Raw genomic sequence first — 16588 nt, 5'->3', positions numbered from 1 at the left:
TGCCCGGAGAGAGAAGCGGGCAAACCCTCTAGCAGTCAATCCCTCGACCTGGGCACCCAGGTGCTCCGGAGCCCGTGCCGGGCGGGTGCCGAGGAGGGCCCGGCTCGCTCTGGGCAGGGCCTGCAACGGGGCTGACGTCACGAGCGAGCCCCCACCCCCTGGGGGTGGGACGAGGCGGCGGGAGGAGGGGCCGCCACGCCACGCCACGCCCGCCCGCCAGGCCTCGGCCCGCCGGACAGGGCTCCGGGGGAACCGCCGTCGCAGCTGCCGCAGCTCGAGCCGCCGGTCCGGGGTCCGTGCCCTGCCGTGTGCGCGTCGCCATGGCCCCTCGCGTCCCTCTCCTCCCTCTCCTCCCGCTGCTGCTGCTGAGCGGGGCGGCGTGCAGGGCCGACGACGGGTCGGAAACGGAAAGTCCCCCGCAGACCCTGCAAGTGGAGACCCTGGTGAGAAGTGTGGCGCTGGGCGGGGTGGGGGCCCTGTTGCGCGACGACTCGGGAGGACGGGGAGCGGGAGCGCCGGGACTCCGCCCGGGGTGCCGCAGGAGCGCCCTGACTCCCCGAGTGGCTCGCAGGTGCAGCCCCCCGAGCCGTGCGCCGAGGCCGCAGCCCTGGGAGACACGCTGCACATCCACTACACGGTGAGGGGCGGCGGGCCGGGCGGGCGGGCGGGCGGGCCCGCGGCCACACGTCAGCGCTGGCCCGGACACGTGGCAAGCTGCGCCTGGCCAGCCGGCGCCGGGGTCTCCAACCTGTGGCCGGGGCGGGGAGTGCCTCTTCCCTGCTGTCTCCCCTCTGCTCTCCCCCCAGTTCCCTCACTGACAAGCGCGGGGTGGAGACGTCCCCCGAAATCGGGCTTCCTCCGGGGCTGGCTGTTCCTTTCTGCCCCGAGGGGAGCGCTGGGGGCGCAGCTGCTGTACGTGGCCGCTGCAGCTGCCCAGGTGTGTTGCGTGTGCGCGTGCGTGCGTGTGTCTATGCATGCATCCGCGCGTGCTGCTCGTGGTGCGAGAGTTTGAGCGCGTCTCCATTCTCTGTCCGCAGGGCAGCCTGGTAGATGGCCGCATTATTGACACCTCCCTGTCCAGAGACCCTCTGGTCTTAGAACTTGGTCAGAAGCAAGTGATCCCAGGTGTGTGGCAAGGCCTCCCTCCTCCCTGTCCCAGCTGTGCTTTGCCAGAAATGCCCCTGGGCTCTTGTCTTCTCCTTAGCCACTTACCCGGTTCACACCTGACTCACCTGACAATTATTCTTGTCCCAGACCCCACTGGAAGCCAAAGGTTTACAAAGTGGGAGGCTCAGTCCAGGGAGATCCTAGGGTGTGGGGGGTGTGGGAAGCTTCCCGTTGAACTGTGTCTTCTTCCTGAAGGTCTGGAGCAGAGCCTTCTAGACATGTGTGTGGGGTGAGTACTGCTGTGGGCTGGACTCGGATTTGTCTTTGCAGGAGTAGAGGACTAAGAGGCTCTATCCCTGTTCCTTGAGGCCAGATTGTCACCGCTGTGGGCCCCACCCCCCTCCCCGCTGAAGTACACCTTTGCTTGTCAAGCGATGGGTGCTCGGATGGGAAAATGCATGTCTCGGGAATAAACTTCTGGAAGGCTTTCTGTGTGGGGCTTTGGAAAGAGGTCTTGCCCTTCTGCTTCCTTCTCTGACTGACTCACATTCCTTCTGGCAGAGAGAAACGAAGGGCAATTATACCTTCTCACTTGGCCTATGGAAAACGAGGATTTCCACCATCTATCCCAGGTAACCTGACGTGGCCTCTCAAGCCGTCGACATACTCATACTTAGCAGCTGACAAGGACAAACTTAGTTCAGTGAAAGGGAAAAGAGTAGCTGGGTCCTCTTTCTGAAGTAGCACTTTTTCTTTAGAGGGGGACTCCCAGGTAAAGTGCTTAGAGCCCCCTAGGGGCCCATCCTGGTGATGCTCAATGGGAGTATAGGGTTAATAGTGCAATGTTGCTTGTGCAAAACTGTGCTGAGGAGCTTGGGGGCATGGAGCCTGAACTCAGTCCTAAAAGTGCCTTTTCCCCCTTCCTCACATTGCCAACATGCCTAGAGATCATAGCCTGTTAGGGCCAGCTGGCTTGCCCCTTGGCAACTTTTATGGAAGAGATAGCTGCTGAGTCCCCTTCTGCCAGTACCTGGACTTCTTTTTCCCTTTGTTTTTTTGGCCATACCCAGCAGTGCTGGTGGGTTACTCCTGGCTTCTGCACTCAGGAATTACTCCTGGCAGTGCTCATCGGACCATATGGGATGCTAGGGATCAAATCTCAGTCAACTGCTTGCAAGACTCCAGCCCCAAAACTGGACTTCTATGCTCACCATGCCAGATTGTGTTTGTACAGCTCTTAAGGATTCTCACCACACTTCTACCCTCCTCTCAACTTTCAACCGGGGGAGAGGTATTTAAGCCGGCCCTAGTCAAGTAGTTCAGAACAAAATAAAAGTATAGATTTTGAAGATCCAAGCCTACCACATAACTTACAAGCATTTATAAGTTATTGCTGATTACTAATCTGTTTCTTTTGTTTTTTGGGGGTCATAGCAGCTGTACTCAGGGACCACACCTGGCATGCTCAGGGGGCCATTTAGGATGCCAGGGTTTGATCTTGATCTGCTACATGCAAGGCAAGCACCCTACAAATGGTACTATAGTTCTAGCCCTACTGTTGATAACTATTATTGAAGTAAGAGACCAGTCATTTCCCAGTTGTCTATCCCCTTTTGTTAAATTATGTTCTGCCTCAGAATGTAGTTAATAACCCTTTTCTAGTTTTAGTTTACCTGGAAAGAGGGGTTACCTCTCCACTGCGTGTTGCCTGCTTGCTTTTCTACCTGTATTTAGTTAAACTGTACTTTTTCTCAAACTCTTTATGTGAGACATTGAGCTTTCCTTATATAATATTGCATGTGCTTATTGGTTGGCTGAATTTAAAGTCTAAATTAAATCCAACTAATTCCTCGCCTGCAAAGATTCCATCTATGTGGCGGGAAGTGAAGAGAAGTTAGTTTGGAGGTTCTCTCATTTATTTTATTTTTATTTATTTATTTATTTATTTATTTATTTATTTATTGGTTTTTGGGCCACACCTGGTGATGCTCAGGGGTTACTCCTGGCTTGGGGGACCATATGGGACACCTGGGGATCGAACCGCGGTCCGTCCAAGGCTAGTGCAGGCAAGGCTTACCTTACCTCTAGCGCCACCGCCCGGCCCCAAGGTTCTCTCATTTTCAAGGGAAGAACAGCCTGTATGTCTCAGATTCACAGAAAAGCTTTCCTGTGCTGTTCATGATTTGTTACAACTATACTCCTATATTTGGGTCAGCATAATTATAAATTCTTTTGTGTGTGTGAAATGGACTTATTCCTGACTCTTGACTCCGCTTGGCAAGTCTCAGGGGACCATAGTCAATGCCAGGGATTGATTGAACCCTGTTGATTGAACCAGGTTGGCATCTGCAATACATCTGCTATACAGTCTCTAGCCCAATTGAAGTCTATTCTTCACCCTTCTCTACTTTTGCTCAGAAAATGCCAGGTGCTGAAAGATAGGACAGTGGGTAGGAATTTTACTTTGCATGTGGCTGACCCAAGTTCAATCCTCAGACACTCTATATGGTCCCCTGAGTACAGAACCAAGATTAAGCCCTGAGTACTGCCAGGTGTGGTCCAAAAACAACAAGAAAATTCAACCTCATGTTTAAATATTGGCTAGTTTCATACCTGTTGTTTTGGTGTGGTCTACCTCCCTATTTTATTTTTTATTTTTTTATTTATTTTGTTTTTTCGGCCACACCCAGTGATGCTCAGGGGTTATTCCTGGCTATGTGCTCAGAAATCGCTCCTGGCTCAGGGACCATATGGGATGCTGGGGATCGAACCACGGTTTGTCCTAGGCTAGCGCGTGCAAGGCATTTGCCTATGGCTTGTGCCACTGCTCCGGGCCCTACCTCCCTATTTTAATTCAGATTCTGCATTCTAGATAAAATTCTAATCCTCATTTCTCTCCCTGTAGCGGATGCAGTGCTGCAATTTGATGTGGAGCTGATTGCACTGATCCGAGCCAACTACTGGCAAAAGCTGGTGAGGGGCATTTTACCTCTGGTAGGCATAACCATGGTGCCAGCCCTCCTGGGCCTCATTGGGTATCACCTATACAAAAAATCCAGCAGACCCAAAGTCTCCAAAAAGAAGCTCAAGGAAGAGAAACGAAACAAGATAAAAAAGAAATAAATAATTTTAAAAAACTGCTCTGTCTTTACTGTTAGTTTTTTTTGTTTGTTTTGGACCACACCCAGCAGTGCTCAGGGGTCTACACTCAGATCTATACTCAGAAATCACTCCTGGCAGGCTCAGGACCATATGGGATGCTGAGGATCGGACCTGGGTTCATCTTGTGTGCACATCAAACACCTTCCTTCCCACTGTGCTGTCACTCCGGCTCCCTTCACAGGTAACTTTTTTTTTGGTTTGTTTTGGGGTCACACCCGGTGATACTCTGGGGTTACTCCTGGCTATGCGCTCAGAAATCGCTCTTGCTTGGGGGATCATATGGGACGCCTGTGGATTGAACCAAGGTTCGTCCTAGATCAGCCGTGTGACACCCTACTGCTGTGCCACTGCTCTGGCCCCTCACTGGTAACTTTCTAAGATTACTTTTGTTTGTTGGGTTTTGCAACACACTTAGTTAGGAGCTATTCCTGTTTTGGTGTCTAGAGGTCACTCTTTATTTTTTGTTTGTTTGTTTTGGGGTAACACCCGGCAGTGCTCAGGGGTTACTCCTGGATCTATGCTCAGAAATCGCTCCTGGCAGGCTGAGGGGACCATATGGGATGCCGGGATTCAAACCAATGACCTTCTGCGTGCAAGGCAAACGCCTTACCTTCCTGCTATCTCTTCGGCCCCCTTTTTTGTTTTGTTTTGTTTGTTTTTTGTTTTTGGGTCACACCTGTCAGCGCTCAGGGGTTACTCCTGGCTGTATGCTCAGAAATTAGAGGTCACTCTTAGTGGAACTTGAGGGACCAGGTGGTACCAGGAATCAGACTCAGCCTCCTGTGTGCAAAGCCTGTGCTCCAGCCGAAGGAGTCATTTTTTCATACCAGACTTCTATTTTTGTTTTGTTTTCTGGTTTTTGTGCAACACTTGCCAATGCTCAGGACTTATTTCCCACTCTGCAGTCAGGAATTACTCCTGGTGGTACTTCTGGGACCTTTGAGGTACACTGGGAATCAAAGCGACCCGGTACTGGGTCGGCTGCCTGCAAGGCAAGTGTCCTACTTATTGTACTATCATTGTGGCCCAAGACTTTTTCTCGGCTTTTAGGCCTCACCTGGCAAGTTCAAGGGACCATATGGGATGTTGAGGATCGAACCCAGGTTGATTGCATGCAAGGCATGGAGTGCTATCACTCCAGCCCCCCAACACTCATTTTTTGGGGAGGGGCCACACCCGGCAGTGCTCAGGGGTTACTCCTGGCTGTCTGCTCAGAAATAGTTCCTGGCAGGCACGGGGGACCACATGGGACACCGGGATTCAAACCAACCACCTTTGGTCCTGGATCGGCTGCTTGCAAGGCAAACACCACTGTTATCTCTCCGGGCCCCAACACTCATTTTTAATTAGGGAAGAGATAGAGGACTGGGGAGAGAATGTTCTGAATTGGATCTTGCTAGGCCTGGGAGTATTGGAGGTTCTGGATTACTGATCCTTCTTGCCTCCTCTTTCTGTCCTAATTAGCCCAAGAATCTACTCTTGAATCTCCCCAGAGGAGCTTATGGTCCTGGAAAGTTTTCCCAGCAAAACTGATGAACTACACTTCACTGTGCAGTGAGTCTCCTTGTAGCTGCTGAGTTTGTTTTCTCCATTGCCAGTGCTGCAATGTTTCTAGTGTTCTCAAGTAGATGGTTCTGCTTTGTGTCCAAGATAGCATAAGAGGAGCTCATAAAAACCAGCAGAACTTTTTAATTGCTAAGATCTCAGGTCTCAGAAAATTCTCTGAAAAGAGGTTTCCTCTTCTCTCACAGGATACAAGAGGCAATGTGGTCAGGTTAAGTGGGTGGAGGGTTTCTGTTACCTGGTTTGATTGTAGGTAAGGACAGAGGCTGGGGTAAATTGCTTCGATAGTTGACGATGAAGAGTGGGTTGAGCTGGCTCAGTACTTCATCACTCACAGAGATGCCATCCAGGTACTGCTTGAGCATCTCCCGAAGCTTCCTATTGATGTCCAACAGCTGTGTGTGTCTGCATTGGAGGCTCATCTGCTCTAGTTTCACTTTGTTAAATCTTTTCCAGAAATTCTGCATCCCTTCGTAGTCCCCCATGATCTGGAGATTTAGTTAATGAGAGTAGCATGTGTTAGAATTAGAAAATAACCATGGAGGGCTGGAGAGATAGCATGGAGATTAGGCGTTTGCCTTTCATGCAGAAGGACGGTGGTTCGAATCCTGGCATCCCATATGGTCCCCTGTGCCTGCCAGGGGCGATTTCTGAGCATAGATCCAGGAGTAACCCCTGAGCGCTGCCGGGTGTGACCCAAAAACCAAACCCCCTTGGAAGGAAGGAAGGAAGGAAGGAAGGAAGGAAGGAAGGAAGGAAGGAAGGAAGGAAGGAAGGAAGGAAGGAAGGAAGGAAGGAAGGAAGGAAGGAAGGAAGGAGAAAATAACCATGAGCCTGCTACCCCCTACCTCCGGACTTGAGGAACCTTACCTTTGCCAGATCCTCAGTAAGTTCCACTTCATTAAGTTTTTCTACTTGAGGAACCTTACCTTTGCCAGATCCTCAGTAAGTTCCACTTCATTAAGTTTTTCTATCTTTTCTTGCTCCTCAGGACTCAATATTGATGAATAAAAAGGCAGCACTTTTTCTTCCTCTGTTTCAAATTTTCTGCATATTTCAGCAAGTTTAAGGATCTTTTCACCCTGTTAAATATGGGAAGAGATGCTTTAGTAGGAAAGGATGAACCTCTTGAAATATGCAGATGCCCAATTTTCTTGATTTTGTTCTGAGTGCCCTCTCCCATTGATTACCTTATCAACACTCTTTCTCAAGGCATTGAGGGTGGCATTACTTTCCAGGGTGAGTTTGACTAAGTTTTCCTTTGATATTGCCCTGGCCCTAGTCTTTTGGGCCTTAAGTTTTCTTAGTTGTACAAGGATCAGCTGCTTGTCATTACGAATGAGCTGATTCTGTTCTTCACTTTCACGACTGTGCAACAGGATCTTGCCTTTCAAAATTAGTATAGAGTCCTAGAGGAACAAGCAGGCAAAACACTTGACTAGCTCAGGATCTTCAGAGACAGATATGACAGGTATGGGTTGTCTGGGAATGGAGATCAAAGCGCACCAGTCCCCAGCCACTGAAGCCCAGTAAGAACTGGAAACATGAATGAAGGATAATGGGGCAGTTAAAATAGGAGTTGTGAAATATACACACATAAAAGCAAACCAAAACAACACACAACAACAACAACAACAAACAATAGGGGTTTTGGTTGCCTGCACTTACCTGTAGTTTCTGTATTTTTTTCATCTGTGCGTCTATCTCTTTGGAGCTCTTCTCATCCTTTGCCCTCAGAGTCTCAAAGGCAACCTTCCGGTCTTCGGTGGACTCGGTGTAATGCTTGAGTGCTTCCTGGAACTGTCTCCAGAGATCCTCCACTATATTCTCCAGCTTCAGTCTTAGAAAGTGCTTCTCTTCTAAATTCTAAGGAGAGACCCTCACATAGCCAGTGTTCAACCTTACCCTATTAGTGCCCTTTTACTTTCACCAGCAACTTCCCTTTTCTTGTTTTTAGTACAGTCTAGTGCAGGGATCACTAATAAAAATGCCTACGAAGGGAGCCAAAGAGATAGCATGGAGGTAGAGCTTTCGCCTTGCATGCAGAAAGACAGTGGTTTGAATCCCAGCATTCCATATGGTCCCCCTGAGCCTGCCAGGAGTGATTTCTGAGCATAGAGCCAGGAGTAACCCCTGAGCACTGCCAGGTGTGATCCCAAAACCAAAAATAAATAAATAAAATGCCTACAAAGGGGCTAGATAGATAGCACAGTGGGTAGAATGCTTGCCTTGCACACAATTGACTTAAATTTGATCCCTGGCATCCTTTATGGTCCCCCAAGCACCACCAAGAGTAAGTCTTTATTGCATAGCCAGGATTAACCCTAGAGCATAATGAGGTATGGCCCCAAAACAAAAGCAAAACAAAACAGAACAAAAAAAGCCAATAGGGGCCGGAGAGATAGTATGGAGGTAAGGCGTTTGCCTTTCATGCAGGAGGTCATCAGTTGGAATCCCGGTGTCCCATATGATCCCCCGTGCCTGCCAGGAGCAATTTCTGAGCCTTGAGCCAGGAATAACCCCTGAGCACTGCCGGGTGTGACCCAAACACCACACACACACACAAAAAAAGCCAATAAAGACTATGTATATTAATGATAAGTACTGTAGAATAGATGGGGCCTGTGGCAAACTTGAGGGGAAGGTAGGGATGGCAGTGGGCACAGTTGCCTAGCTTCACCTGAATACCCCTACTGGGAAATGTGGCCCAGTGTTGCCATATCTTTAAGTTGTTGGGGTTTTTTTTATTTATTTGATTTTTGAACCACATCGTGTGGTCAAATACTACTCTGTAAGGTGCTTGGAGGTTGCTCCCTCTGGTGCTTGGGGAACCATTTCTGCTAAAAATGGAACCTGGGTCTTCCACACAAAAGTGTGCACTCCAGCTCTCTTTCTTCCCCACCCCATCCTTGTAGTTTTCAAGGAACTGAAAAAATTGGATTCTTGTGTACAATTTCCCAATTTTGAAATATGGAAAGACTATTATTAAAAATAATCAGGGCACAATCAAAACAACCCCATTATCCTAAACTAAGCCTGCAGGCTACTAACCTTGTTTTTTTGGGTTTTTTTGTTTTTTTTTTTTTGCAGGGAGCATACACCCAGTGATGCTCCGGGGTTACTCCTGGCTATGCACTCAGAAATCGCTCCTGGCGTGGGGGACCATATGGGACACCAGGGAATGAACCAAGGTCGGTCCTAGGTTAGCACATGCAAGGCAAACGCCCTACCACTGCACCACTATTTCAGTCCCATGCAGACTACTAACTTTGTAACCTGTGGTATGGTAGAGAGAGGCTGGCACCATAAAAAGAAAAGGAAAAATGAGAAATTAAAGAAAAGCAGAACTTGGGGTCTAACGTTCCCAGGCAGGAGTCCTGGCTTTGTAGTTCATTTTACTTCCTTAATTGCTACAAATCAAAGTGAAGTCAGATGATATCCTTCATGTTCTTTGGCTCTAACTTCTTCTTTTTCTTTTTTTTAATTTGGGTCACACCCGGCAGTGCTCAATTAGGGGTTCCTCCTGGCTCTATGCTCAGAAATCGCTCCTGGCAGGCTTGGGGGGGACCATATGGGATGCCGGGATTTGAACCACCAAACCACCGTACTTCTGCGTCTAAGGCAAATGCCTTACCACTGTGCTATCTCTTAGGCCCCAGGCTCTTTGGCTCTAAAATGCATTTCCTTTACCTTCTAGAACAGTGTTACTACTTGACCAAGTTTTCATAAATTGTAAAAAGAGTAGGAGTACCTATCATGGCAATAGGCATTTTATTTACTTGTGGCTCAGTTATCTCTTCTAGTGCTAGAAGAATAGATTTCCTCTGATTTATCTTTCAGCTCCTTCCCTCTTCTCTCTTTGCCTTTGTTTTGTTTTGTTTTGGGACTTCGCTGTTGGTTCTGAGGGCTACCAGGGCTACATCCAACAGTGCTTTAAGTGACTATATGGCATTGGGATTCAAACTTCAGGCCATCTGCTGCCAGGCCTGGGCCCCAGTGCTGTGAACTATTTCGTTGCCTCCGTACCTTGTTTTTGAGATCATCCCACATACTCTGGAACTCCAGTTTGCTTTCATATTCAGAATCTATGTAGTTCTGCTCCATGGCCATGTAGACATCTTGTAGATAGTGAATCTCTTTCTCATGCTGGTCAAGAATTATTTTCCTGTAAGAGAAGACACACAGGGGCTGGAAAGATAGCATGAAGGTAGGGCATTTGCCTTGCATGCAGAAGGACAGTGGTTTGAATCCGGGCATCCCATATGGTCCCCCGAGCCTGCCAGGAGTGATTTCTGAGCATAGAGCCAGGAGTAACCCCTGAGTGCTGCCAGGTGTGATCCAAAAACCAAAAAGAAATAAAAGAGAAGACAAACGGTTCCTACATATGGGTTAATTTAGATAATACAAAGCAACTACAGTAAAACTAGATGAATATAGGGGCCAGAGAGACAAAACATCAGCAGTGCACTTGCTTTGCACACACCCAGTTTAATTCCCTGCACTACATATGGTTCTCCTAGCTCATTCAGGGCCAGCCCTGAGTACCTGTGGCCCAAAACCCCCCAAAAAAACAAGCCAAAAAGAAATCTCACTAGATGTATGGAACCAACTCTTCTTACCAAAAAAAAAAAAAAAGGGGGGGGGGAGAGGAGACAAGCCTTATCCTTTTGTGGGGGTTGAACAGGGGTTAGGTTGGAGGTCAAAAATGATTCAGGGGCTACTCAGCTCTGCTCAGGGAATAATATGGTGTCAGGAATTGTACCTGGCAATTTGACTGCAGTCAAACAGCACGTAGGGGCTACTCCTAGCTCTGTGCTCAGAAATTAGTCCTAGCAGGCTCAAGGGACTATGTGGAATACTGGGGATTAAACACAGGTCAGCCACGTGCAAAACAAACTCCCTCCCTACTGTTACTTCAGCCCACAAAGGCAAACTCTATTTTATCTTGAGCTGAAGCAGAGCAAATAGGACATTTATGGACACTGCCAATGTCAGTTTGATCCCAGGCACCCTATATGATCCCAAACTCCACCAGGAGTTATCCTTGAGTGCAGAGCCAGGAGTAATTGAGCATTGTTGGGTGTGGCCCAAACCACACAGTTCCCCCCCAAGTATTCTATTTTTCTTTTTTCTGGGTCAAATCTAGTGATGCTCAGGGGTGGGGCTCAGGGAGCTTTAAAGTGTCAGGGGATTAAACCTGGATTGGCTGCATGCAAGGCAAGTGCATAGTATTATCACCACAGCCCTACAATTGGTCTGTTTCTTTGGTCATAAGCTTCATTCTTATGATACCATCTTTTTTGCGGGGGGGAGGGGGCTACACCCAGCAGTGCTCAGGGGTTACTTCTGGCTTTGCACTCAGGAATTACTCCTGGAAGTACTTGGGGGAATCATATAAGATGTGAGGGATCGAATCTGGGTCAGCCGCATGCAAGGCAAACACCTTATCTGCTGAATTGTCGCTCCGGCCTGTGATACCAACATTTTTTTTCCTAATAATATCTTTAAGCACCATGATTACAAACATGTTTATAGTTGGGTTTTAGTTGATACCAACATTTATTTTTTGTTTGTTTGTTTGTTTTGTTTTTGGGCCACACCAGGCTATGCTCAAGGGTTACTTCTGCCTCTGTACTCAGAAATCGCTCCTGGTAGGCTCAGGATGCTGGTGATTAAACCTGGTCCATCCCTGGTCAGCAGCATGCAAGGCAAATACCCTACTGCTGTGCTATCACTTCTGCCCTAATCAACATTTATTTATTATTATTATTATTATTATTATTTTGGTTTTTGGGCCACACCCGGCAGTGCTCAAGGGTTACTCCTGGCTGTCTGCTCAGAAATAGCTCCTGGCAGGCTCGGGGGACCATATGGGACACCGGGATTCGAACCAACCACCTTTGGTCCTGGATCGGCTGCTTGCAAGGCAAACGCCGCTGTGCTATCTCTCTGGGCCCTCAACGTTTATTTATTTATTTTATTTTTTTTTTCGAGCCACACCTGTTAGATGCTCAGGGGTTACTCCTGGCTAAGCGCTCAGAAATTACCCCTGGCTTGGGGGGACCATATGGGACACCGGGGGATCGAACTGCAGTCCTTCCTTGGCTAGTGCTTGCAAGGCAGACACCTTACCTCTAGTGCCACCTCGCCGGCCCCTCAACATTTATTTATTTATTTATTTATTTATTTGGTTTTTTGTTTTTTGGGGCCACACCTGGTGGTGCTCAGGGGTTACTCCAGGCTGTCTGCTCAGAAATAGCTCCTGGCAGGCACGGGGGACCATATGGGACACCGGGATTCGAGCCAACCACCTTTGGTCCTGGATCGGCTGCTTGCAAGGCAAATGCCACTGTGCTATTTCTCCGGGCCCATCAACATTTATTTTTAAGTACAAAAGATTACACTGAGAAGTTTCCCTTCCATCCCTTCACTGCCGGGCACTTTAAAGTGAGTGGTAAGGTTGTTACAGAGAGGGACTTGGAATAAGCAAAGGTAGGAAGCTTGAATTAGATTAGAAGAAATGTAGCATATTTGCTATCAGGAGTCCTGTCCTGTTCAAGGTGGGTGCTGTGGGGTGCTGGCCACCTGTCTTTACAGGCAGACACATTTCAGGCTCTGAATCCATCCCCATAACCCTTAGTTCTCCAGACCTTTCTGATTCAAATTCCTTGGTTAGGGCCTCGAGCTCCATGTTGTAACTTTCCTCCAGCAGGTTGAGCCGACTTCTCTGCAGGAACAAGAGCTGATCCACATTGTGCAAGTGGCTACGCAGGGCATGGGCATACTGCTCCTCAGCCTCAACCAGGTCCTTAGCTAAAGACTGGGCAGAAAACAGATTCACCACTTTGTTCTGTGTGAGATAATACGATCCAGCTGCCTGGGTAACATGAACTGAATGTTTTCTCTAGTTCCTAATGTCAATTCTTTGGCTCTAAGAGCAGACTCAAGAGTAGGTTTCTTGGGGGCCAGAGAAATAGCACAGTGGTAGGGCATTTGCCTTGCATGCAGCCAATCCTGGATGGACCGTGATTCGAATCCCGGCAACACATATGGTCTCTCATGCCTGCCAGGAGCGACAGAGCCAGGAGTAACCCCTGAGTGCGCTGGGTGTGACCAAAAAACAAACAAAATGAAAAAGTAAATAAAATAAATAAATAAGAATGCTTGATCTGGAGAGATAGATAGCTAAGTGGGCTTATACAAAAGATATATCAATAAATGAAGAGATAAAAGAAATTACTGGGCCCGGAGAGATCTGATCCAGGACCAAAGGTGGTTGGTTCGAATCCCGGTGTCCCATATGGTCCCCCGTGCCTGTCAGGAGCTATTTCTGAGCAGACAGCCAGGAGTAACCCCTGAACACTGCCGGGTGTGACCCAAAAACCAAAAAAAAAAAAATTACTTATTCATTAGACTCATTCTATTAAGAAGCAACCATACTCAAGCATTCCCTGAGGCAGTCTACCTTGATGACACTATCCTTGCAGTCTATCACTCGTTCAAAGGTTTGGCTGAGGATCTGGATGTCCTTTTGAAGTTCTTTGGTCTTGACTTCACGGAGGACAGCTCTCCACTGTGTGTTAATCTTTCTAAGGTTCAGAATACTATTGTGTTCTTCCTTGGCCAGCTTGTCCTGTAGGAAGGAATAAGTAAACCTCTAGTATGACCCCCTGAAGCCATGGTACAGTACAGCTAAGATCACAGTTTATCAACTGATATCTACCCTTTATCTTTCTGGAGGAAGCATCTGAACACTTAGGGAGATCCTTTATTTGTTTGTTGGCCACAACTTACAGTGCTAAATGCTTATTTCTGATTCTGAATTCAGGTATCACTTCTGGTGTGGTTTGAGGGAACCATAGTGGGATGCTGGGGATTGAACCTATGCCATGTGCAAGGCAATTGCCTATCTGCTGTACTATTGCTCTGGCCCCAGAAGATCCCAGTCTTATTTGGAGAAGAAATGAAGTGATAGATAATAGATCCTTGGTTTCCAGGAGTGGAAAGGAGAATTTTCTTCAGATGAAGACATAGTATAGGATAATGTTTATAATGACCCATCCTCAAAGGGAATATCAGAATTTCAGGTTGTTCAACAGTGTTGATGGCATTTTTTTTTTTTTGTGGTTTTTGGGTCACACCCAGCAGTGCTCAGGGGTTTTTCCTGGCTCCGTGCTCAGAAATTGCTCCTGGCAGGCACGGGGGACCATATGGGACGCCGGGATTCGAATCGATGACCTTCTGCATGAAAGGTAAACGCCTTACCTCCATGCTATCTCTCCGGCCCCATGTTGATGGCATCTTAAGCCACACAAGACCTTTTCCTTTGACAAAGAGCAAAGTAGGGGCCGGAGAGATAGTGTGGAGGTAAGACATTTGCCTTGCATGCAAAAAGACAGTGTATATCTTTCTTTCTGGCTGGATATATTGGGCTGCTCTGAATTACTTTATTTGTCTATTTCCTTTGTCCTCAAGGCATGGGCGCTTTTGGTCACGTGGGTGACCAGATTAGGAATTACTGAGGTGTCTTTATGTTCTAGATTTATCAGCTAGGCTCCTCATAGTTTGAATCCCCGCATCCCATATGGTCCCTTGAGCCTGCCAGGAGCAATTTCTGAGCATAGAGTCAGGAGTAACTCCTGAGCACCACAGGGTGTGGCCCAAAAAAAAAACAATAAATAAATAAATAAATAAATAAATAAATAAATAAATAAAAGCAAACTAATCCTTTGTTGGTCCTATAGCAGGGGTGGCGAACAGGCAGCTCCCAGTCAAAATGAATGCAGCTCTTTGCCTCTTATCATTATTTTGTATACTGTGGCTCTTTGCCAAGTTTGGATTTTGTTCTGCTGCTTCTGAGGAGGGACCTCTGAGGAGAGATCTCTGAGTGCATAGTCCCGCCCCCAGGCTGCTGCATCTCCCATCCCTCGGAAACAACTGCATGGGCCATCAAGCCGGGGGACCCGTGTGTCACATATTGGGTCACATCTTGCTGTTAGTTCTTAGTGTGGAGGACGCAGCACACCCTCACCATCACTGCAGGATTTTTACCCTCACTCAAAATGGCAAAATGCAATATGTGTTTAATAGATTATTGTTAAAATTAGATGCTTTTGTGTGAGTGTTTGTCTGTTTCGGCAGGTCACTGCGTGGGGTGGTTCTCTGACTCTCACAGTTTAAAATTTTGGCTCTTTGTGTCGAACTTGTTCACCATCCCTGTGACCTATAGGATAGTAGGGCCTTTCTATACTGAACTGTGTAGGCTATATGAGTATGTCTGTGTATGCACAGTCTATGACATTCTCAAATGGATAAAGCTGGGATGATAGTACAGCAGATAGGCCACTTGCCTTGACTACAGTCATAACCTGAACAAATTAAACTCAGGATCAATTCCTCTGCACCACGATCTTCCCAGCCCTAGGTGCATCCTCAAAACAACAACAACAACAGGGCCAGAGTGATAGCACAGAGGTAGGGCATTTGCCTTGCATGCTGCCAACCCAGGATGGACCTGGGTTTGATTCCCAGCATCCCATATTGTTCCCCGATCCTGCCAGGAATGATTTCTGAGCACAGAGCCAGGAGTAACCCCTGAGTGCGTCTAGGTGTGGCCCAAAGAAAGAATGAAAGAAACAGAAAACCCAACAAGATTAAATAAACATTTCAGAAACATTCCACAAATGGCATACCTTTCTTTTTTGAGGAGAGGGGTGAAGGGCCAACACCCAGCAGTGATCCTGACTCTGCACTCAGGAATCATTCCTGGTGGTGCTTGGGTTCATATGAAATTCTGGGGGTTGAACCCCATACGGGTTGCTGGGGATCCTGCTACAGTTTGGCTTTCGCCCCTGCATCCCAGTTTTTAAGCAGGCACAGCTGTCCTGCTCTGATGTAGGGGCTCATACGGACATGCTGCACAGAGATGCTCCTCCCCGCCCAAAAAAAAAAACAACAATGCTATCGGAGGTCGAAATAAATCTGGGTCTCAAGATTTCTGAAGAAAAGAGACCTTGATAAGAGTCTGCCACACACAAGGTGAACGGGGAAGAATGCAGAATGCCATCACCTTCAAGAACTGGCTCAGAAGTCTCTCTTTCTTCTTGGTCATCTCCTCCTCTTCGAGTAACTTCTGCTGATAAAGCAGCAGCTGCTCCTCTTCAGAAAGGGGCATCTTGCTCTTTCTCCCTTTCCTAGACATCGTTGCGGAGGCGGGTTGCCTGGCAGGACCTAGGCGGCCGGAAGGCACCTCAGAGGCAGTTTATTTTAACAGGGAAAACGCCTCCCGAATTGAGCCTTCTGAACCGGAATAGGCAAGGCTGGGTTTGCGGGCCTTAAACTGCGTCTCCGTCTCCTAGCAACGGATCTTGCGGATGGAGATGAGAGGGTCAGAGAGGGCCTAGAGTGAAGCGCCCTCTGCAGGCCGGAAGACATTTAGATTTTCAGAGAGGCTCATTTCACCACCATCCCAGGCCCGCCTTCTCTCTGAATGTCTTATTGATATAGTTTAGGTAATGTGATTAGAACAGTGTTAAATTCTATGCTTTCACCGCCATGTGCTGAGGCCTTCCTCCTGACTCCTTTCTTAGTGATCTTAGGGGACCACCTGTGAGTTTAGGGGATCACATGTAGTGCTGGTGATTGAACCTAGGTTGACTGTACAAGGTAATGCCTTACTTGCTTTATATATACTTTCATGCTGGCTCTTTTAAATTGCTTGGGGATTTCAATATTACATACCATATTCTTTATGTTA

General features: G+C 47.8%; 2 protein-coding genes across 4 annotated transcripts; one reads left to right on the top strand and one right to left on the bottom strand.

The window, feature by feature from the left end:
- Positions 1-290: 290 nt before the first annotated feature.
- Positions 291-4244, top strand: FKBP11 (FKBP prolyl isomerase 11). 3 transcript variants are annotated; one of them, XM_049783579.1, is made up of 6 exons: positions 291-443; positions 572-637; positions 1038-1125; positions 1363-1396; positions 1669-1739; positions 4013-4244. In XM_049783579.1, the coding sequence occupies exons 1-6, from the start codon at positions 321-323 to the stop codon at positions 4228-4230; spliced, it is 600 nt and encodes a 199-aa protein (XP_049639536.1). In that variant the 5' UTR covers positions 291-320; the 3' UTR covers positions 4231-4244. The 3 variants fall into 3 exon arrangements, with proteins under 3 accessions (XP_049639536.1, XP_049639534.1, XP_049639535.1); XM_049783577.1 differs by having other exon boundaries at positions 1038-1396; XM_049783578.1 differs by having other exon boundaries at positions 408-443; positions 807-1396.
- Positions 4245-6044: 1800 nt separating this feature from the next.
- Positions 6045-16128, bottom strand: CCDC65 (coiled-coil domain containing 65). Its single transcript, XM_049783484.1, has 8 exons — positions 15902-16128; positions 13298-13465; positions 12483-12652; positions 9859-9997; positions 7501-7698; positions 7023-7241; positions 6762-6914; positions 6045-6320 (listed from the first exon to the last, which is right to left on the bottom strand). Exons 1-8 carry the CDS (start codon positions 16031-16033, stop codon positions 6045-6047), a joined length of 1455 nt encoding a protein of 484 aa, XP_049639441.1. The 5' UTR covers positions 16034-16128.
- Between the last annotated feature and the right edge of the window lie 460 nt (positions 16129-16588).

Source organism: Suncus etruscus, chromosome 11 (genome assembly GCF_024139225.1).
Source record: "Suncus etruscus isolate mSunEtr1 chromosome 11, mSunEtr1.pri.cur, whole genome shotgun sequence".
Classification (NCBI taxonomy): Eukaryota; Metazoa; Chordata; class Mammalia; order Eulipotyphla; family Soricidae; genus Suncus; species Suncus etruscus.
The sequence above is the reverse complement of the archived record's forward strand: the minus strand, read 5'-3'. Positions and strand labels throughout refer to the sequence as shown.